General features: G+C 37.5%; 1 protein-coding gene across 17 annotated transcripts in view; it reads right to left on the bottom strand.

The window, feature by feature from the left end:
• Positions 1–22,060, bottom strand: part of PHF21A (PHD finger protein 21A) — a 134,515-nt gene that overhangs the window by 96,195 nt on the left and 16,260 nt on the right. For 7 of the 17 annotated variants that reach the window (XM_075105526.1, XM_075105532.1, XM_075105529.1 and 4 more), the window contains 3 exons: positions 8,440–8,656; positions 6,599–6,639; positions 1,862–1,997 (listed from right to left, as the gene is read on the bottom strand). In XM_075105526.1, the coding sequence (XP_074961627.1) occupies positions 1,862–1,915 (54 nt within the window). In that variant the 5' untranslated portion in view covers positions 1,916–1,997; positions 6,599–6,639; positions 8,440–8,656. Of the gene's footprint in view, positions 1–1,861; positions 1,998–6,598; positions 6,640–8,439; positions 8,657–20,586; positions 20,746–22,060 lie in introns of all 17 variants that reach the window. The other 10 variants (XM_075105541.1, XM_075105531.1, XM_075105538.1 and 7 more) reach the window with 3 other exon arrangements.

The following is a 22,060-nucleotide window of genomic DNA, read 5'->3' as shown; positions in this document are numbered from 1 at the left end:
TCCACAATTCTCCACAAATCCTGAGCACTGCCAAAAGGAGGGATATATCGTATCTCTGTAAGTTACAGTATTCAAAGATATACAATACAGTTAAAGCATTTCATTTGAAGATTTCTTTTTCGTGCCAAAATGAGTTTCATTTCTAACAGCAGACATTTGATGAGCACAGCAGTAACCAGTCACACACAGTTCAAGAAAAGTTTCCTGAAGCACCCAGTATGTTGCTGCAGGTGTTATTTTCCATTGTAAACATTTAGACTTGTTTGTAGCCTTAATTATGGGAATATACAGTATCTTGAAGAAAAAAAAAAAGACAACCTTCTGATAGAATAGGTTGTCTAGTTTCACCAACTAAAACCAAATTTAATTAAGTTTATTTCAGTGCAGAGCTCACTTTTAATGAGGATTAGGCAAAGCTAAGGCAAACAGGGTCAAAAAACCTTGAAGTTGTTAAAAAAGTCTTTTTGGACGTTTTCCAGTCTTTGTCCTTGTTCGTCATCATCATTACGAACAGATGCTAAAGATCTTTCAAAATTCACAGTCTAAAAATTTTTTGTTAGCTGATGCATAACGGGTAATGAAGATACACACAAGCGGTAAATGCTGTTACACAAACGCAAGTATGACCAGCGTTCTGATCACCATACAGCAGGTAATACTTGAAAAAAATACTTACTGGCCTTAAAACATTTTACTGCGTGCAGCAAAATGCCATGGGGAAATTCTGAATTTCCTTACCCCCGTAACAAAAATTCATTGGAGTTTTGAATGCAACAGCCTTGGAGTTTCTGAGGAGAGCAAAATACTTGTCTGTAGTTCTGGATATTAATCTTTAGCTTTTTCAAGTTTTTCTCCCTAGCTGAAAGTTCTGTTTTGTTGAAGAAGACATAGCTTTATTTTACTAATCCACCCATTCAAGCTCTTGTGCTGTGTTCATCGTTGCAGTAACTACTGAACAAGTCATCTAGAACAGTTGTCTAGACAAGTCACCAAGTAATTTGGAAACATTTCCCAAATTTTGTATGATGGGTTACACTGATCAGTGTAACCTACCATATATTTATTTTATCCACTGTGTAACAGTTGTGAGTTTCAGATATCCAACAAAAACACTTGGAGAACTGTCTTTAGAAAAGGTCTCTGATAAATTTAATATTCCAAGTTGGCAGCTACCATGTGTTTATGGCTGTAACAATTTTGTTCCAAGAATGAATATGCGTATTTCCTCTTATATTTGCTAAATGAGTTTTTTTAATTATTATTAATATTTCTCATTTGTATTGTAACAGAATGACAAACTGCAACTCTACTGCCATATAGTGTTGGACAGGCTACCAGTAAAAAGACCCAATATGCAAACATTTCTGAGCCCAAGCACTACAACGTTTTGGTTAGCAAAACTATACAATCACAACTTTAGAAAGTAGTAATGTAGAAGACATTCCAGAAGAGAAGCACCAGATGAGACTATGCAGCACTACGCAGATTTCGCTTGAAAGTTCCTCCACCATATCCTTCCATTGCCAACTGAATACTGAAGTTGGCTTCAGAACATCAGAAAAACCTTCCAGACCGAAGCTGCTAAACATAGTTTTCAGAATGTTTTTATCACTGCTACAAAGTATATATTAAAAAAATCCCCACCCACAGCCCGATATGTAGATTTTTCACATTTGCTAAAAAACAACAGGTGTTGGAGCCAAAATGCAGAGTATAAAACTCTAAGTGGTTTCAGGCTTATAAAACAATTATTACTATAGCCGTAGTGCTATTACTTAATGCTACCACTAGTAGTAATACTATCAGCAATACTAATGTTGCCATTACTTGAAAGTATAAAGCAAGAAATAATACAGATTACCTGGTGAACCTGAATTTCCACTTTCAGAGCCTCCTGTAGAGTCTGCAGCTCCATCCTCTACCTTCTCCACTTTCTCCAGAAGTGTCTTTGCTTTTTCCAGTGCCTTTAGTTTCTGGTTTCCTCTTTAACACCAGTACTATAGAAAAATAAAGGTTTTGTTCTGGTTAGTGAAAGCGAGAATTCAATTTGAAAAGGACGAGATTATAACAGAGCAGGAATTCAGTAGTGAACTATATTCAACTGCAGCTTTCTAGCCTAAACACAATCTTTTGAACACAAGAAATGTGTTCAAAAGATTTCACAAGAAATACCTGCCTTGGAGTCGTTTAGCCAAATTTATTACTACCCACATATCCCAAAGTTGTCCGTTATCTTAGTTTGCAGGCAGCTACTTCCTACTAATATCCTATTGCAGTTGCACATTAAATTAGAGAATTTAACTACTGAGAACATTTTAAAACTCTGTGTAGATGAGAAAATATTACGGAGACAAAAATTCTGCAACCCAAACAGCAACAAATTGTTAAACAGAACATACTGCATTAACATACTTCCACGATAATATAGAGCTGTTCTTAGATGGGACGGTCTGCATGCAATTTGACAGAACAACATTAATGTATTAATAACCCACTGCCTAAAGTTTGTGCTGAGTTAGTCATTGCAGTAGAAACCTATTTTGAAGGAACACAAGATTGATATAAAGCAGCAAGACTTTTTTAAAACCATTAATTTTAAAATCCTTTTCATCCTCGAATTCTACCTGTAGAACAAAAGTATGAGTTTACCATCTTCACTTGTACTACAGACATTAATCCCCCACAACCTCTGACAGAGGAAAGCATCATCAGCCATACTTCTAAAAGCCTTGAAAGTTGGACAAGAGGTTTTTGTTCAGAAATATGTCTTAAGTATCAGCTTCTGAAACAGGATTAAGGTTCCTGTCTCTATCCCATATGCTCAAATCACAATGGAAACTGTGTAAAAACATCTATAAATGCATATACATAAAAGCCATCGGAAAACATTACACAGCGATCTTTCCACAGTCACTTTTCCATCCAGACACCACATGTTAAAGAATTGCTGGAGTGTTAAAACAGTTCCTTTTTTTTTTTTTTTTAAATTGCTCACAGTTATTGCACAGGCATTGTAGCCAACTCAGAAGCCTTCATAATGGGACTCCATTGTTTTTGAAAGCATATTGACAGTTTAGATTAGACATGTAGGCTGTAAAAAGACAGTAATTCCCAGAAGTTAGAGAATTTTATTTTAACATTGTCACACTACAGTAAAGCTAAAGTGCTGGACAAGTTTGGTAACTCCTGAAAATAAAAAGTTGGGGGGAGGGTTTTTTTTGTTTTATTTAAATTAATTGTTTCCCTTTCCAAACAGAAATATGTTACAAAAATACTATAAAGGCATTTTAAAAGCATTATATTTAAACACATTCTTTGTTCATGGTGTCTGCTGTTAGCTTAAAGTTACTTATTTAAAATACAAAGGCCTGATCACCTTCCAGTCAACACATTAAATGACCTGTGGCACATGTGGGAGAGGCCCTTGCAGAAGACAAGGGAAAACAGCTGCCTTTGCAGCACTACTCTATAAAATTGTAATTTCTATCAAGGGATACATGGAAATTACATATAGTTTCCTGTTCTATTACCACAAACAGTAATGAGAAAACAGAATCCCAGATTATTACTTCCACTCACTGACAAGAACTATAGTCTGCATTAAGCCCCTACCACTGCAGTTTCAAAAGAAACCATGCTTCAGAAACCCATGTGAGAGACTGGCTAATGAAAACTGGAACCCACTGCAGAGAGGAGAAGTCTTTCATAAGCCTTGGAAACGCTATTTTGGGGAAAAGATACAGGCATATATGGCCATAGTTTCTTCCTCAGTGTGTCTTCAATGAATGAGAAGGCACTCATGATGAACAGCTAGGATCGCTCTATAACTACATATTAACTTTAAAGTTAAGAGCAAAAACAGCAGAAGAGGCCATTATCTCACATAAGAATGTAAACAATAGCTGTAATTTTAATACATGTGACTAAAGCCCAGTGCTAGTTCATGGGCAAAATGACACAGTACTTCTGTAAAAAAACCATATAAAGATCGAGCAACTATTAATGGACAACTTATTTTGACACATAGAAATTGTAGTATTGATGGTTCACAAAAACTAATCCAACCTAATTTGATAGATGCCTTGAACAGCTAGAAAAATTTTTCAAAATTACTTTTTAAGAGCTTTAAGAAAAAAAGTGATAGTGCTTTGCAGAAGCAAGTGGCTACTCAGCCTAGCCGTGTTTACAGTGGTGTAGACATGAACAAGTGTAATTCACTGTCATATTGGCGAACATATATTGTGACAAATAAAAAACCCAAAACAATTCTAGCAACATACCAATCATTCAGCTCCATCCCAAATTATCTGTTACAACTTCGAATTTTTCTTTCATTGTAATTTAAAGTTAACAGATTTTAAGATTCCTTAAAATTTATTCCTTCAATATATATAAATTTGAAATAGGTGCCATACTGTAACATTTTGAAGAATTAGTTTCAGTTTGTAAGACTGAAGCTTCTAAGAAAAGGCAAGAGAGATTAACAAACTTTTGACTTTTTTTTTTTGGTAGGTTTCCTAACTCGACTCCTTTTTCCTACTACTTCTCCTCTATTATAGCCTCAGAGCAACTCACTTTGCTGTATCATTTACCTCCAGTTACCTTCTGCCAGCAAAGTTACAATGAAGCAAAATTTATACATAGGAAACAACCTCTTCTTCAGAAACTGTCTGATACGTAAGGAAAGAGAATCTAATGCTGATTCATCAGCAAAGGCCACACAGTAAAGAATGATCTTTTGCAATCACCTCTGCCAACTGCTCTATTTGTCAACTAGCAGCACCAGTGCTCTCCTTATTTAAAAAGAGAACCAGGATAAACAATTATGAGAACATTGTTAAATTACAAATAAGTTACCGTATATTCGGCATGGCATCCCAGCCGAGGCATGTATCGCCACTACTTTAGAGACAATGAAACAGGCAAAGGACAGTGAAGAATTTATTACAAGGTTCTGAAATGTTCTAAACATCCAAATCATTGGTGGGATGGGAGAACATATTAAGTAAAATGTTCATTTAAGAATTTGATCAAGTTGCTGATTTCTGAATATTAGATATATACAGTTATTATTTAGTTGTACCTCTCTAGAACTGAAACACTAGAACACACACTTACAGCTTTCCTTCCCAAGCAGGCATAACCATCCAAAGTTATCCCCATCCAGAATTCCCCTGAAGCATCTTAAACACTTACCCAATGTTAGTGTAAAAAAAAGTTGAGATAGTTCCTTACATGCAACAAATCTTAGACTGCATTCTTCTTTTTTTATGTAGAATAATGCCTAGAAATATCTACGAGGGCAACTGGTTAAATATTGTAGTATTTCCTTTGAAAGCAGGTACAGAACTACATAAGCAAGTGGTCACACATATTTTGTGAATGCAAAAATGTTCAATATTTTTTAACTTCTACTCTTTTATACTGAACTTCAAGGGCAGATTTAAAAAGTTACATCCAGCAGCATTATGAACTACCTAGCATACCACATCCGAAGATGTATAAAACTATCCATGGATTAACCATAAAACATACTGCATTTTCCACTTTACTTTTATGACAGTGGAATTATTTTAATTAAAAAGCTGTAGATGATTGAAATTGCATGAATAGGTTGGTCTGCAAACATCCTTCAATCCATTAGTTCTTAAAGGAAAGCATGCAAACACCTTGTTCAATGCTAGAATCAGTGATTTTCAGAAGGAAAGCAGAGGATTGTGGAGTACATGCATCTCTTGTACACCCAGACATACTTCCAAGCCTCAGCCAGAAAGAGCACTGAGAGCAAGAGGTGAATTTGCCATTCCTTGGATTGATTTCAAGTATTGGAGGCAGCAGTCCTGCATTCAATTCCTTGCTGGGATGCATTTGTTATAAATAATCCCTTCTTTCTTATGTGGTTGCTTCAACACTTAGAATTTCATACTCAGGTAAGTAACCCACCACACCACAGTTAAGGTAGTAGATGTTTATATACTATACAAATATTCAGAGACTGAATGAAATCTTAAGCTCTACAATGATCACGTAAGTGCATTAGTACTTCTCTATTATCTCAATTAAATAAAATCCACATCAGAACCTCTAAAATATCACAGAGCTTTTTAAACTACAGTTATTTTGGAAGCTACACTAGAAACACAGCTGACAAGGTGTGTGTATATATATAAAAACAAAGGTAGAACACATACAAAAGCCATGAACACCTAAGTTATTCAGAGTCCTTCCATACACATGGAAGGACTCTGAATAACTTAGAACTTTAAAAAGAAGTCTTTCTGCACCAAAAATCCCTTCAAATAAATTTTTTTTCACACTGCACAGAAAAAAAATTAAACATCATTATTTTTGAGTAGATGAATTTAAGTGTCTGCTGTAGTTACAGACCCTTGGGCCCAAATCTCAGCTCTACAGTGATTCTATTTATAGGACTGGGGCTTCCATCAGTAACATGTACTTTTGAAGATTTAGTTTCTGAATATAAGAATAGATAGGATTTTAGTTTCAGTAAACATCAAACTTTTCCAGGAATGGATACCAGCTCTTAGTATGATCTATTCTTAGGTAAACCATCTTAGCCCAGGGAAGAAGTACTTACCGGTTTTGAGACAGTTATTCCCTGCAGCTCTGTACCCCCTCCTACAAAAGAAAAACAAAACAAAACAGATTACAAACATCTTAACTACAGTTTGAAACAGAAAAAGAAAATTCAAAGATTTGGAAAGCTAAAGTGGGGGTTGTTTGCATTTTGGGAAGGTGTTTTTTGTTTGGTTTTTTTTTTTGGGGGGGGGGGGGGTGGGGGGGGGTGGGGTTTTTTGGCATTTTTTTAAACTGCTGATGCTAACTACAAAATACCACTTGGAAAGAAAATGTGTTTTGACATGGCAGGGAAAGCCAAGAAGACCTACAATTCTAATCTGGATTAAAATACAAACTATTATTGTCACTAGGGGAAGAAAAGATTACAGGTACAAGCTTTTCTAGTTCCATGCAAGGCCTGTGTCCCCCTCTCCCGAGGGAAATACCTCCTTTCCATCACATTTGTTAACATCTAAATCACAAGCCGTCAGTTGCCACAGCTAAATATGACGAGTTTACCCACTCCAGACATTTGCCCACCATCTCTGCTGGAGGCTATACCAACATCACAAAAATAGCAGAGGAGTTGGTATGTCGCACAGTCACTGGAGCTCAAATCCCAGAGTACTAATGTAAACTGAAATCAATGGCAGTTTAAGCTAATATGCTAGGTCATGAACTGTGGAGGCCGAGAAGATACACTGCCCGTTACGCTGCCTGTGTCATGGGAAGAACAACATTGAGCAGTGGAGCAAGGTAGTACCTCTTACATCATCCTCATGAATCATAAAACACTCATGAGTCAGAGTCCTAAAAGGATAGCTAAAATAAACAATAACTCATTTGCTCAATTACTTTGCCTGATGCTAAAAATAGCCTCCAAAATACTCCAACTTTCTAGCAAAATACTAGAATGTTAGCCTATTTTAAGCTTCAACTCCACAGCTAACATGATCTTTGCAGATATGTTTCCATCCATGTACAAGTCATTGCAGAGCTGAAGTTTAAGCCCCAGCCTTATAAATAGATACAGCAGTAGAAAGCCACATAATCATCTCTCGCTCAGTGGAGACCATCACAAGTGGAGTAGTTTACATTTATTAACCAGCATAACCAAGGTGCTGATGAACACCAGGATCAGAAAAGGAAACAGGAAGCCTACTGCTGGTGTGACTGTACGTATTGTCGCTCTCCTAGTCTCAAATTTTATTGTGCATTTTGAACAACAAAATACTACAGATGTTGTTAAATTAATTTTGGAGCAATTTCAGGTTAGTTTAAGTAACATCCAGCTACTAACATAGTAGGTCATGAACTGGGGAGTGTGGACTGGTTTGAGGCTATATTCAAATTAAGTGCATTTGCTCTGGATGCTACAGAATTTGAAACACACTCATTGTTGAGGGTATTGAAGAGACAGGTGTGATTCCCAAACTCTAGTTGTTTCTTCTTCGATATTAAAACCTTAGTTGTCACCTCCACCTCCCACTATCAATCAGTTATTTCATTAGTCCAAAGACCTATACAGGAAGCTCTTTCATCATGCAAGCACTAATACAACACTTTTCAACGAGCAGCTACAACTATATTTCCTTGCTATTAATAAAATAATAGTAATTAAAAAAAAAAATCTCACTGCTGTAGATGACTGACTCTGGAAAGCTAAACAAAACGGTAGTACACATCTGGAAATACAGTCTTAGAATAAGAAAGCATGATTTGTATTTTAAAAAGAAAAAATCTCAGTTTACTTGTAGCACAAGCACACACATAAACTGAAAACTGTCACTTAAAAATAACAGCATGATTAACTGTTCCTTCCTTCATTCCCCCCCCTCCCCCCCCCACATAGGGACTTGCCTCCATAGCAGGACCCTAGCTTCATCAAGGCTGAACTGTGCAGAAAAAAAGCTGCACAGTTACAAGACTTCAGATTGCTTTTAACCACTCTGAAGGGCTGCAACCCCAGACTGAGAACGCAGGGACTCCCGAGGACAGAGTTAGGAACACCAAGAGTTTAATCGTCACTACCCGAGTGATTTGCTGTGTTGCCTTGGAGAAGTCACTTAGAGAGGACCTAGAAAGAGAATGGAAATACATTTGCATCCTCTTCTGTAGATAAATTCCTACAGGCTTTTTCTTAAGTGTTTGGAACAGGTTAATGTTTGAAAAGTCAAGCCTTTGGAAATACAAAATACTTTAATTCTGCCTTCATGTGAGTGTAGTATTTTTACTGGCATCTTTGCCTCATTTAGCAGAGAGGACAAGCTTAAAGAATAAAGTATCAGTTGAATAATTTTTTTTCATTCTGAGTTTTCAGTTTGCATGCTTTTTTAAATTCAATATCTAAGCTCTACAACAAATAAAGGATTGGTTTCCTCATAAGCAGCACAGTAACGATAGCCACAGAAAAACTCAGACCTGGTATAGGCAAGTGTTCTTAGATAAGGAATTGAGGCAGAGAAATGAAGAACAAACATCCAAGATTGGTAACTCCAAGCACCTTAAACAGACTTACGTTTTCCCTTGCTTTTAACATTTTTATAGTCGAGAACAGTTTATGACCAACTAAGTCTGTAGCTTTGGCTCTTGACAATTCTCTGCCTTTGTGGCTACTGGGAACCAACCCAGAACAGCATTAATGAAAAAGCTACCTGAAAAAAATATCTGTCCTATAGATGAACTGAGATTATTTCTTGTTCACAGCAAGAGTACATACAAACTCACACTGCCTCTCTCACTACAAAACACTTCAGAATGTTGAGATTAGCTCACAATCACTTGTATCGACAGAGAATTCTGAAGAGTTTAGCATTTTGCAGCATTTCTTAAAAACTTCAGCAAGTAGAAATGTATCACAAGATCTCAGCTATTCATTTTACTGAATAGTTGCCTTTTAAATGCTCTAGAAACGTGCTTGTCCGAGGTACAAGCCTGCATGGCTAACCCGGATTATTCAGAAGAAAAGCCTAAGCAACGCTTACCTATGTTTACTACAAGCTAAAAAGCAATTAAAATTAGTATTAACCAAATAAAACATCAAAATTTTAGAAATGCATTTTTCCTAGTGAGATTGACCATTAAGAATCTGATGTTAGTGTTACTAACAGGAAGGGTAGTTCGATATATACGTATGCTTAAAGAAGGAATACCTTCCCCACTCGCCAAAAAAAAGGCTCTTAACCTTTTCAACAATTCTGTCCAACATATGCAAGGAAAAAATACACCACCATTACCAATAACAATCACATTCTGCACATCAACTTTAAACTTTTTCTTGAAGTTGGTAAATAAGGAGAAAGGGTAGTCATTTCATGGGACTATTATGAAAACAAAGCCCTCAAACTCAAAACTCTCACATTTAAGGCTTGGTAGCTCCTCAGGACATCAGAAGACTACACATGGGGGTTAAACATTTTAGCGTACAGCACCTGAAGGTTTAAGACTATTGAAATGTTAAGTATGTGCATGTGAAGGTGTTTGATTACATCAATCAGATACTTATTATTAAGTTATACAATGAAGTTTATGCTACTGTAACCAAAGACTCATTTGGAAAAAACAGGAGAAATGAAAAGTCACATTTAGCCATTTTTTGTCAGCATTTTTCCTAACTCTACAAGCTAGCACGTGTTTACAGTTGGAGCATGTAACTTTAAAGCAGGAACTTTACATGTACATATCACATTATAATATTATGCAATTTTTACTTTCTACCAATAGGACCTCAGTCTTGTCCAGTGCACAGAATGGACTCAGATGAAAAAGGACTACCTGTTGTGCAGAGGCAATTGTGAGCATGACAGTCAGATTTCAGAGCACTGCTTGGCAATATTAAGAGTAAAACATTAAAAAAATTAAAAATAATATTTTTGGTGCAAAATACACTGCACACACAAGGGATTAACAGTTTATTCTGGACCTCTGTCTTGAGATATGAAATCCTCAAAGCTACAGCTCTGCTTCCTATATTTGAAAGGCATCCTCTGTATAGTGAGCACTCTATCAGTGTCTTCTAGGAAAACAAGTCATAACAGTTACTTTAATGTCATTTTCAAGTCAGAAGTGGAACTCTTATTCCTTAACAGGACAAGATTTCTGCAGTCTCAAGAAACAGACCAACCAAACACAGCCCAGACGGGTTATACAAGCTATTTCAAGTTGCATTATTGCAAGGCTTACGTTTCAATGACCATGTTAGCAGCGCCGGTTCTGCTGCTTCCATGATTAAAAACAAAAATCCCATGTGCCAGTGCAGGGAATCTGATCTTGCCGTTGTGCTGCAGCCAGGAGAACTCCCAGTCAGCGCCAGCAACACCTGTCAGGCAGGTGGTAAAGGGATGAACAGCACTGACCAAGATAACTGAGACTGCACTGAAGCATACTAGCCATGCCTTCCAGTTTGTCTGTCTGCACAACTCCTTTATAACTTCTCTTTCTCTTCTCTATTCCCACCCCAATACTGGTAGACAACTCCCACTAAAAAGGTCAAGGAGCTTGGATTTTCTATTGATGCATACAGATAACCTACAGGATTCAAACTGCAAGCTCTGATTCTGCCTCCAAGTTCCTTCTGCATCAATGATTAGCCATGAAACAGATACAATTTGGAGTTTAAGAAGCTGACTTTATCTGGGGATAGATCACTTCACCTTCTCTAGAAGAGTTTCAAAAACCATCAAACTAAGTTTAAATGGAAGCGCGCAATGCCATCATTCGTCTCTGCAGAAGCAGTACTATATTTAACATACAGGCACATTACAGCTAAAAAGACCACCCCCATAGTAAAGACAAAACCACTTCATGACCTGATTTTTAAAGTATCAGCCAAAACTTGCTACGGCAGTCCAACACATGAAGCAGATGAAGATTAGCCTCTCAGCTCTGCTTGTCCTACGACTACAGCTCTGACAGGCATTAGTAACTCTTCCTGAACACAGTCTTTCCTGGCACTAGGGGGTAGGGGATGAGATCACGCTCTCTAGCAAAGTGAAAAACCACATTTGGCCTAGTGAAAAGTCAACACAAGTATGTTTTAAAATCTCAGAATTGCTCCTCTCACCTGAGCATATTTAAGGTATGTGGCTTTGCACTTTTTACCCACACACAAACCTCTCTTCTTTAACAGTCTTAGTATACTTCTTGAATCAGAAAAGCACATCCTTAAGACACACTCAAAACTGAAAGAGTCTGCATAATTTGAATCACCAAGGATTAACCATTTAAGCCATCTTTAAAATAAAACACTCATCCTCCCACTTCTCACACACATATACCCTCCCTTCCTCCTAAAGGAAAAAAAGAATAAGGCGCTGCCATTTAAAACCAAACCAAACCAATTGATAACAAATTCAACTCCCTGCTTTTCTGTTTCCTTCCATAGAGTAAATAAGTCTTTCAGGGAAACATTTTTTTTTGTTAAATAACAACTAAACTAGAAAATTACAGAAAGTCTGCCTCTCTAACCTGTGACCATTTGCAAGCCTGGCAGAAGTTCTTCCTGACTTGATACCAAGGGATCAATGTATTCCCCATCTAGCCCCTTCTAATATTCATAAAATTATCATAAGTACAACTCTGCTTTTTGTACCCAGAAACCAGCACATGGGAATGTTTTACAGCATTATTGCACTCAAAAGTGATGGTGCTGCAGACAGAAATACAAAGAAGAACACTAAGCCTCACTTTGTTCTGTGAGTTACCATTCACTAGTTTTAGATAAACACAAAAGCACCTTCTATGCAGCGTAGCTAAACTCCTGCTCAAATAAAAAGCTGTATGACCTGAACTTTTCTTTTAGTGAATTACTTTGTTATTTAGAAGGACTGTTTATCTATACATATGCTAAGAGGAAACCCCAGTCCTAATTAAGTCTGTAATCTTATGCTTTACTAACAGTGCAAAAGCAAAGTTTCATATTTGAAGCAGGGAGCCAGGGAATTTTTGGCAAAAATTAGAACATTTACATGATGCAGTGGAAGGCAGGGTTTGGTGATTTGTTTCTAAAAATCTTTGCTGCATTCTGCCACGTTCCATAAAGTTGCCAGAAATATGGGTTGGTTTTTTTGTTTTGTTTTTATTTTTTTTAGAAAACAAAGTTTATCAATTAAGCTTCAAAAAATGTGAGTTAATCTGTTAAATCTTAGAACTAGATATTTTTTAAATTATTTTCAACTTATTTACAAAGTATATGTACAGCTAAGAGGAAAAAAAAAAAAGACAGAAGGTCAGTAGAAAACAGAAGGAGTTGTCCCCTCCCTGCTGTACTAGCCTGCTGGTTTGTCTCAAAATATATGAGACATTCAAAGGGGAGTTACTTGGAGGTTGGTGTTTTGTTCTTTTTTTAACAACATGCCTAGAAAAATCAGTTCATTAACCTCTAGTGTTCTTAGGGTGCGTTGTAAATTTCTCATTGCAATCACTGAGAAGTTTCTGCCTTCCTCTCATACTTCAGAGACAAAGGATTATTGGGGAAAAGGAAATAGAGAGGAGTTGTGAGGAGAAGACTACTCTCCAGAAAGAACACACAGATGAAATCCTAGTAATTGATTTAACAACTGAACATGCAAGGAACAAAAAAAAAAAAAAACCACTAAGAAAACTCTACTCCAGTACTGATTAAAGTTTTTTTTCCCCTTAAATTAAGAATGCAAGGATCTCTGACTTCTTGTTTTCTCCTTTTAAACATGATGCGAAATTTCATATTTAGTGCCAAACTATTTTTCCCCTTCTAGCAATCCACTTTATCTTGGAAAGAACTGGCTTGTGGGAATGATGCATTAGTGAGGCAGAAGTGCCTTAACAGTTTTGGGAAGAGGTCCAGAGTCCAAAAGGGGATGATCTGGGCAGTGCTGCAAGGCTGCAGGCATGAAATGCAAAACTAGAGGTATCTCTGACTATCAGTGGAAGTGCTACTGCACTTCAGATGGGGAGAACTTCAGGTATGTGCACATCCCCTGCTTAGAAAAAATTCGAAGAATAGGTTGTACATCTACCACAGACGTTCGGGGGGTGGTGGGGGGCGGAATCAGAAAAGCAGCCAATGCCTCAACCACAGAACAGTGACAGTCAAGGACAACTACCGCCTTCAATTCCCACAGCAGAAAGGAGTGCTATTAACTCAAGCTGCCAGCAGGGGGAAATGCCAAACAAGCGGGGGGGGGGGAAGGTTAAAAGAGCAAGCCGCTAAAGACGAGGAGTAAAATGAAAACAAAACAAACTAGTTCTCTCTCCCTCCCCATATCCTCAGCAGTTAAGGAAAGGAAAGATTCTGCTCCTGGAGATGCGAGGCAGGATAAAGGAAGTCAATACGACTCAAACTAATCATTTATTTTGCTCATTCTTCCAGGCTTTAGAGAGGAAACACTAAAAGTGCCAGTCCCAAATATAAGCATTTAAGAATTAGCACCAGCAAGCAAAAACAAGCTTTCAGTTTCAGTATTAGCACAGAGTGACTGCAAATCATTTAAAGCTTTCTTAAATCTAGCATTTATGAAGAGCAAAGTTTTGTGATTACACAACTGAGAGCGCTGAGGTGATAGAGTATGAGTTTTTGAAGGACTATCCACCATGAATATATGAACTAATTTAATTAAAGTGAAGACATATATTCTAGAAAACCACTCTACTTTACAGAAGACTTTCCATTACATTTATGCAGAATCCCAAGAGCCTGGACTTTTTTTACTGAAGAGATTTCAGCACAGCAGGGGTCCCATTACACACCCTGTTTTTCCTCCTACCTTATAAATATTATCTGTATACTATTTCCATGGTTACAAAGTACAGTGAAAACTACTTAAAGGGAGTATCAGTTAAGGGAATAAATCCATTTTAAACCTATTTTGATGAAGGGGAGCTTGCCTGCAACAGACAGGAAACAGACACAATTACACAATGCATTTTAAAATTAAGAAATAGAAAACCAAAATGTGAAAAATCGTTGAACAAAGAAATTTAACGTGCATTCACAATGCAAAAAAGACAAGCCCTGCAATCACAAGGACTTTCAGTTTAAAGCATCACAGGCTAAGAATCACACGGAGCAACAGGAAGATTTTCAGTGACGGATTTATGGAGATGAGCTACACAAGCTTCTACTGATGCTACCTTCCCACAAGTATCGGACAGAAGCTAGGGTCACACATAATAATAGGCAAACATTAAAAAAATGCAGATGAATTGTGATTAGTAATTACTTGGTAGGACATCTTACAACAACAGGTACTCTTTTATACTTCCATATTTATAAAGCTCTTTCAAAATCAGATTCTGTACTTTCAGTAAAGCTCTTCTCTCAGTGTACCCATGAAACCTGCTAGCTGAATGATAGCTCTTCAAGCATGCACAAGGAAAGATTAGACTAACAGTACACCAACAGGTTTAAGTAAATCCCAGTTCTGCTCAGAGTTAATAGTTCTACTTCCAGTTCCTCCACTTTCATTTAATTTATTTGGCAGCTGGAACACTCCCACAGGCAGCTAATCTGACCAAGGCACTCTATGTTCTCTTCTAGCTGTGAAGTCCTACCACCAGCAGTCCCCACTCTCTTGCTGGGAGGAGTAGGGAATGAGGGGGTGTTACGCTCTGCAGAAAGTTGAAGTGATTCAAACAGGACTGTGTAAAAAGGTCAAAGAGAAAAATCATCATTTCGGATGTAAACACTAAAATTAAACCAACCTGTGCTGTTTGTGCTATGGGTCAACTTTCATGTCAATATACTGGAAAAAGTACTGGACCACACTTCCTGTCTGGCACAGTTCTTATATAAACTGGCCTCTTCCATTTAATTATTTTAACACATGTATCAAAAATAAGCCATTTTAGGCATATAAAGTACAGTGGCATAAACTTGAAAATTAGCTGCTAATGTGAATAATTGTGTTCTGTATTTTACGATACTGAAAAATACTTAAAAGAATACAGAAACTCATTTTATCTTTTGTAGAACTCTTAACAGGAAGTGAGATGGCTCAAAATGAGCAAATACACAAATTCTTGCCTTTACAACACTACAGATCACTGGCTCTAATATGTCACAGGCTTCTGAATAATTGTCAGAAGACAATATGAAAATGATTTGTTAGTGAACAGATGTTCACATGACAAAAGTATCAAAGAACAATCGTTTGCCTCCTAATCTGTCTTCAGATTTTAAGAACAATATGAAAAAGGTAATGCTTCTCACTTGCTAGAAGTTGTTTTTTTTCTAGAAAGAATACTGGCAATTTAATTTCACACAGTTCTATACAAAAAAGTCTGACTTGTGTTGATTCTGTTGGGTGCTCTGAACCCTGTAAAAGGCAGCTGGAACCCTCTGCTGCTACAGAAAGGTATCACATTTTCCTCTCCTCTTGAGCAAATAGAACACCTGTTCTAAGTACAGCCTGATAACATTTACTAAAACATATTCTCATTCTACTTTTGAATTGCTTTTTTAGTCAAATTTATTTCACCAGCAATTATTTCATTATACTGTGTTGTGACTTTGGCATTTTTGACCTCCAGTGCACAGAGACTCCTGGAAAAAAAAAAGAAAATAAAAAAGACCAGCTTAAGACCCTCTAACAGTATGTTCTGTGTATAGATTAAATGAAGAAAAACATGAGTTTCTAGCTTTGTGTGCTGATGAATTATGATAGAGCACTTAAAGGCATCAACATATTTTACAAGTAGTCGAAATAAAAAGGCAGCAAACAGAATTAGGTAAAACGTGCTTGTTTCAAACTGAACTGCACAGAATATTGAAAGCTCCTTTCTCTCCCCCTCCATCCCAAAATAAAAGCGTGAGTGAGAAGGGATTTCATTACATTCTTAGAACTGTTATAAGCCAAGTCAAACCCAGCCACTCACATTTAGCATGAGGGCTGTACACACTCCTAAGTACATCACACTGAGAAAACATGCTTGCTGAGCTGTCTGCCTTCCCAAGGCCTCCAACGCAACTGTCGCTAGGCCTAAATCAGGTAAGCTCCGTGTGCAGTGCTGCTGCAGATGAGCACGAGTCCACCCCTTCTCCTCATCTGCCTTCAGATTTAAACTACCAGATCATTCCAGCATGAGCTTTTTTCCCTCTACTTCCTTTAGCTATAGTGTCTGTACTTAAAAAGATGAGGGAATCACAATTTACTGTGCAAGATTTTGCCCTAATTCTTTTCTTCTTTACTACACCAGCTACCCTGAAGCTTCTGAGCAATAACTGGCTGTTGTTTTTTGTTCCTCGAATGCAACAGGACTTAAGTCTGCCAGGCTGCATTGCTGTTCTTGCAGCATACCTCTAAGGGGAGATTATCCCCTCTTCTCACTTGCTTCCTGCCGGGCTCTGCAAACATTCAAATTTCCTCATTCTCTCAACAGATAAACAAGTCCAACACCAGTTCAATATTCACACATTTCTCTCTCTTTCAACACCAATTCCTTACTCCCGTTGATTTTCAGACAAAGCTATTAAATAAAAGTGTAATTACGTGGTGGCCGAACTACCTCAAGCATTCTCTTATAAAGAACTTGATTTTTCTGCCAGGTTAATCCCATTCTGAAAACTACTTTAAGCCTTTTACTTTATTTAATTCAGCATTTTTCTGCTTTTAGGATTCCTTGTCTACCTTGTAGCTTTGCAACACCCAGGTTCAGGACAAAAAAGTTTCATCTCCACATAGCATGAACTTTCCCATCCGGGCAAGATGGAACAACGCTGAGATAAAAACCACATTTTCTAATAGCTTTAACCTGAATGACATTTTGGATAAAGTACTTGATGCAACACAGTCTGATGAGACTGACACAAAACTACTGGGGAAACAAAACATCATAAACTAAGGTACAGATGAAATCTCAAAATTTATCTTCATCAGGCCAAACAAAAAGGGGTAACATTCTGGATGTCAAATTCTCAGGCATATCAGAATACTGCATTAAAAAAAAATTTTAAAGAACACTAAGACTTACCTCTAAGTACAGAAATACACACTTTACCTGAATACTGGAGGCAAAAATGGTTTCCATTGTACTTTTTCTTAAAAAAAAAAACCTACACAAAAAAATCAAAACCAAGCAAAAAATAAAAACATCAAAGTTTGTTCCTTCCAGGGAATGGTCCACAGCAATTAAAAAAATAAAGGATTTCCCAGACAATCCAGAGTACATGCAACTTTTTTTTTTAGAATATATAAGTATTTAAACAGTGATTTAACTAGCTCATTGCAATGGAAACCCTGACAACACTTGATACTCCATCATAAATGTTTTCTGTCCTAAAGAACTCACTATTAGACAACAACCAACACAAGAGAGACTGACAAGTGAGAACAAGTCTGTATACGCACCTTGGAGAGACCTGTTTTCCTCATTACAGATTTGTTTTCTGATCTCAAAATCTGAGCAGCTGTTTCCCCCCCACCCCTATTCTGCACAATATACCTGACCTAAGTAACAAGGTTTATTTCAGTTCCTTGTTTTCCAAGAAACACTTGCCCTAGAAGGAAGGAAAAGCCAGCGTACACCACTCTCCACACCTTTGTCAGCCCCTTCTTCTGCAACAAAATATATATATCCTTGTACCAGGCAGGAGGTATTTAAGTTCCCAAAACAAACACAAGCATTTTACAGACTTATAAATCAAGAGGCATTTAATGTCTCAGAAGTCACTCCTAGAGAGTAGTAGTCCCTATTGTCATTTTAACGTGTGCTAAATGGCATACTTTCAAATAATCTATTGGAGAAACATTAAGAATCTCAATTATTTCAGCCCTTTCTATTTTCTCAAGTTGCATTAACAAGTACATAATATCTGCACAGGTTCTGTGGGGGAAGCGGCTTGCATATCAACCTTTCTTACACACTACAGGCTCCAGTCCTGGAAGAAGGCAGAATGCTAAGTAGTACTTTTTTTCTGAAGAGGGCAGGACGGTTGTTTATCAAACAGACCAAAGGACCCTGGGATCAGCAGCAGCACACGTTGCCATTTCAGAACTAGTTCATTTGAACAGCCTCTGTCAAGTCACTTAAACCATTTCATCTTCCAAACACAAACACAGAAGAACAATACCTGCTTTATAACAATGCAAGTATTCATTTCTTAGCTTTGTATGTTTTTAGAAGTGTCTGGATAAAGCTCACGAATACACAAAACAACTGTTTGTCCAGGTAGAGACAGAACCGAAGCAAGCATCAACTGCTTAGGTTACCTGTGCTACAAAACCAAAACACGTTACTCAGACTTCTTATTCATTAACATCTAGAACTGCCAGCCTTTTTCAAAATCTGCATAGAAGTTCTTATACAAGCAGTCAAGATAACAGTAATTTTTATGAATTAAACTTTTTGCAGTTATTAAATTCCTGCTGCAGTCACACAGTACACTAGACTGTTCTAACTCCACAACAGATTAATACTAGCCTACCAAAAAAAATATTTCTTTCACAACTTGCGAAGCATCACAAGTATGCACCCACACAAGAGCACAAGCTGCGAAGAGCTTCTGAATGTAATAATGTAAAATTATAATTCACATTACCACAAGCACAAATAGCAAGGAAGTTGAAATGGGGTTCGTTGCCTCAACAGTAATCTACACCACCTAGATATGTGAAAATTTGTACAATCCATACACTCCGAGCAAAGCTGAGGTAAAGGATGCAATTCCTACAGTGGGTAAATTGTTACAGTCTGGATGTCACATCTGCATATTCATAAGTGAAGCATTAGTCGTCTTGTCCTCCAGCCTAGAGTCTTCTGGATGGAAGTGTCTGTCACAGCTCTTCTTCCTACCCCACAGATATGCTAAGAAAGAACACATGCACTACTCTGTCAGTCTCATTATTGATTCCCCAATCAATACTTAGAGCAGCAAGGGAAAGGTAAATTCACATGTAGAAGCATAATAATCAAAAGACGCATTACTTTCTAGCAATATTTCTTCTCTGAAAAGTGTCTGTTCCCACTTTCCTAAAAATTGAAGTAGTTACTACAAACTTCTCCAAAAATAAAACTCAGGTGTTCTAGTTAACAAGGTTTAAACCTACAAGAGTTAACAGCTGCCCTCTGCCTGACAGTCAAACTGTCTTAAAACTGATCATAATATCCCTCACTGAGATCAATGGTGAGTAGGAAGTTTTTATTTGAAACTCTGGTTTGAAAGCCAAAAGTGAAAATCCTACTAAGGTGAAAGAAGATATAAGCAGTGGATTCTTGATACTTGTTCAAAAAATAAACTTACAGCTGGTCATAACAAAAACACCACAGACTTGGATAAAAAGGCAAGACAGGGACTTCCACAAACTGGAAGAGGAAGGAAATTAAAAAAAGAGGCAGGGAATGCCACTACCTACCCAAAGTGATATAATACATGGTACTAAGCTTACAAAGCACTGGCCATTTAAAAAAAAAGTGACATCTGTGAGAAACATACTCGTCTAAGCATTCGTATAAAAGATTGTGATCTTAATGAAATGAAGCTTTTGGACCTCCAACTTCAAAGCAAAATGACACTGGAATATATACATCTTCAACAGCAAAAGGTTCACACACTGCACTGCATGAAAAAAAAAACCAACAAACCAAAAAGGAACGTGAACCCATTTGTACACCTCACACCACCTTAGAGGAAAATCCATGAGAGGACCTTTCCCTTCTTAAAAATATATTAAAAGGCTGAAAATAAAGAAAACACTAAACAGTCAAAAAGCAGGGAAGTTACCGTAACAAGGAACAGGGTTGAGTCTGTGAGCATACTTTTAACTGATCTGGCAGAAAGGGAGGTTGCAGACATTATGATGCTTTCCATTATTCCAGATTCCATTCCATTCCAGCCTTCCATTATTCTGGATAGTTAAAATTAAAGCAAACTTCAAAGAGTTATAGGGGATCTGATACTACTGAATGATTGATTTTCATCTGTCATTTTGTTGTACTGTGTCGACAAGTACAAAGTAACATACTGAGAGGAAAAAAAAATACCCCTAGCTATAAATACACAACAATGAGTCTAAACTAGGCATTGCTACTTACGAAAAAGATTTTGAGATTATTGCAAGCAAACAGTTCAACTCCCAGCAGCAAGAAGTCAGAGAAAATCTCAGAAGGTATTAGAAACAGAACAGAGAACAGAATTCTGCTGTGATGCACGCTGCACGTAATTCTGGCTGCTCCACCTCAAAAACGGAAGATCTAGAAATGGTACAGAGAGGAATGACAATTAGGGAGCATGTTTAAAACAAATTAAACTATTTTTTTTCGCATCAGCCCATCACACACACAGAAAATGCAGTTAAACTGTGTGGAACTTACTGCCGTGGAACACTACAGAAGCCACGGATATAAATGAGTTCAAAAAGGCAGCAAATTCACCTATAGATAGTTTGATGTTGCTATTCATGATGCAATAGCCCAAGTGTAGCTTCAATCTCAGGCAGCGGCTAAACAAGTGTCTGTCAAAATTTTCTGTTAATATTTCAGCAGTTGACAGAATTCACCCATTTCCTACGCCATTCAGTCAGCTGCTTCTGCTGCCCACTGATAAAGGCAAGATGCTGGATTAGATGGACATTTGGTCCAGCACAGTGTGTTAGTTCTTACATTTAATCACACCGAGCAGCCATACCAGTACACGTCTTGGGTTGTTTTGGTGGTTGGTTCTTCTGGTAAATAAAGTAGGCTACAATTCAAACATGTTATGTTGAAGCAGAAATCAAACTGTTTTATGCTTGTTGTGTAATATAATGCAATACTGAAATAAAGACATGATCAAATATTCAGGGGTGTGGGAGTTTTTTGTTTTCACATAGCCCATCAGACTGCTGAAAAATTCTCCTGTAAGCCCCTTGCTAATCAGGATGTCAACCCAAGGAGATTCAGGCAGTTAGTCTCTCCTAACCAAGAAAAACCCAGAAAGTTGGAAAGCAGCACTAAACATAAGCCATGGATGCTTGCTTGGAAAAACTGCCAAGACCCATTTAAGATTGGCAACAGTTTGGCTTCCTCCCAGCTGACCAGAGGAAAGATGTCCTGAACCAATGGATTCAAAGGGAGCATATAGATGACTGCCTGACTCTTCTCCAAGAAAACTGAACTTGCCAAAGTCATCAGGTCCTGTCTGACCCTGGAGCAGTACTGGATGATCTCCTTTTTAATAAGGAAGTCTAGCTCAAGAAGTACTACTGTCGCAGAAAATGTATAACCTCAAGCTGAGGCCCAGGACAAACATGGAACAGAATTCTGCTAGGAAATACTGCCTGAACAATTTGGTGAATGTCTGCTTTCTCATCACTGTCAGCTTCCTTCTCTCCTGACAGATGAGCTTTTGAAGTTAGCCAAGCTGAAAGCCATGTAGGATAAACAAGCAGGTCTCAATCTGTGAGAAACACAGAAGTTTCATTTTCTAGAGCCCAAATTACAATGGGTGTAGAAAACAAAGCAAGTGTCCAGTGTACACCACCTTCCAGTACTGCTGTAGGCAGTATGATGAAGATGGATGTAACCAATA

The sequence above is a fragment of the Phalacrocorax aristotelis genome, chromosome 10 (assembly GCF_949628215.1).
Source record: "Phalacrocorax aristotelis chromosome 10, bGulAri2.1, whole genome shotgun sequence".
Classification (NCBI taxonomy): Eukaryota; Metazoa; Chordata; class Aves; order Suliformes; family Phalacrocoracidae; genus Phalacrocorax; species Phalacrocorax aristotelis.
This window is presented reverse-complemented; position numbering and strand designations above follow the sequence as displayed.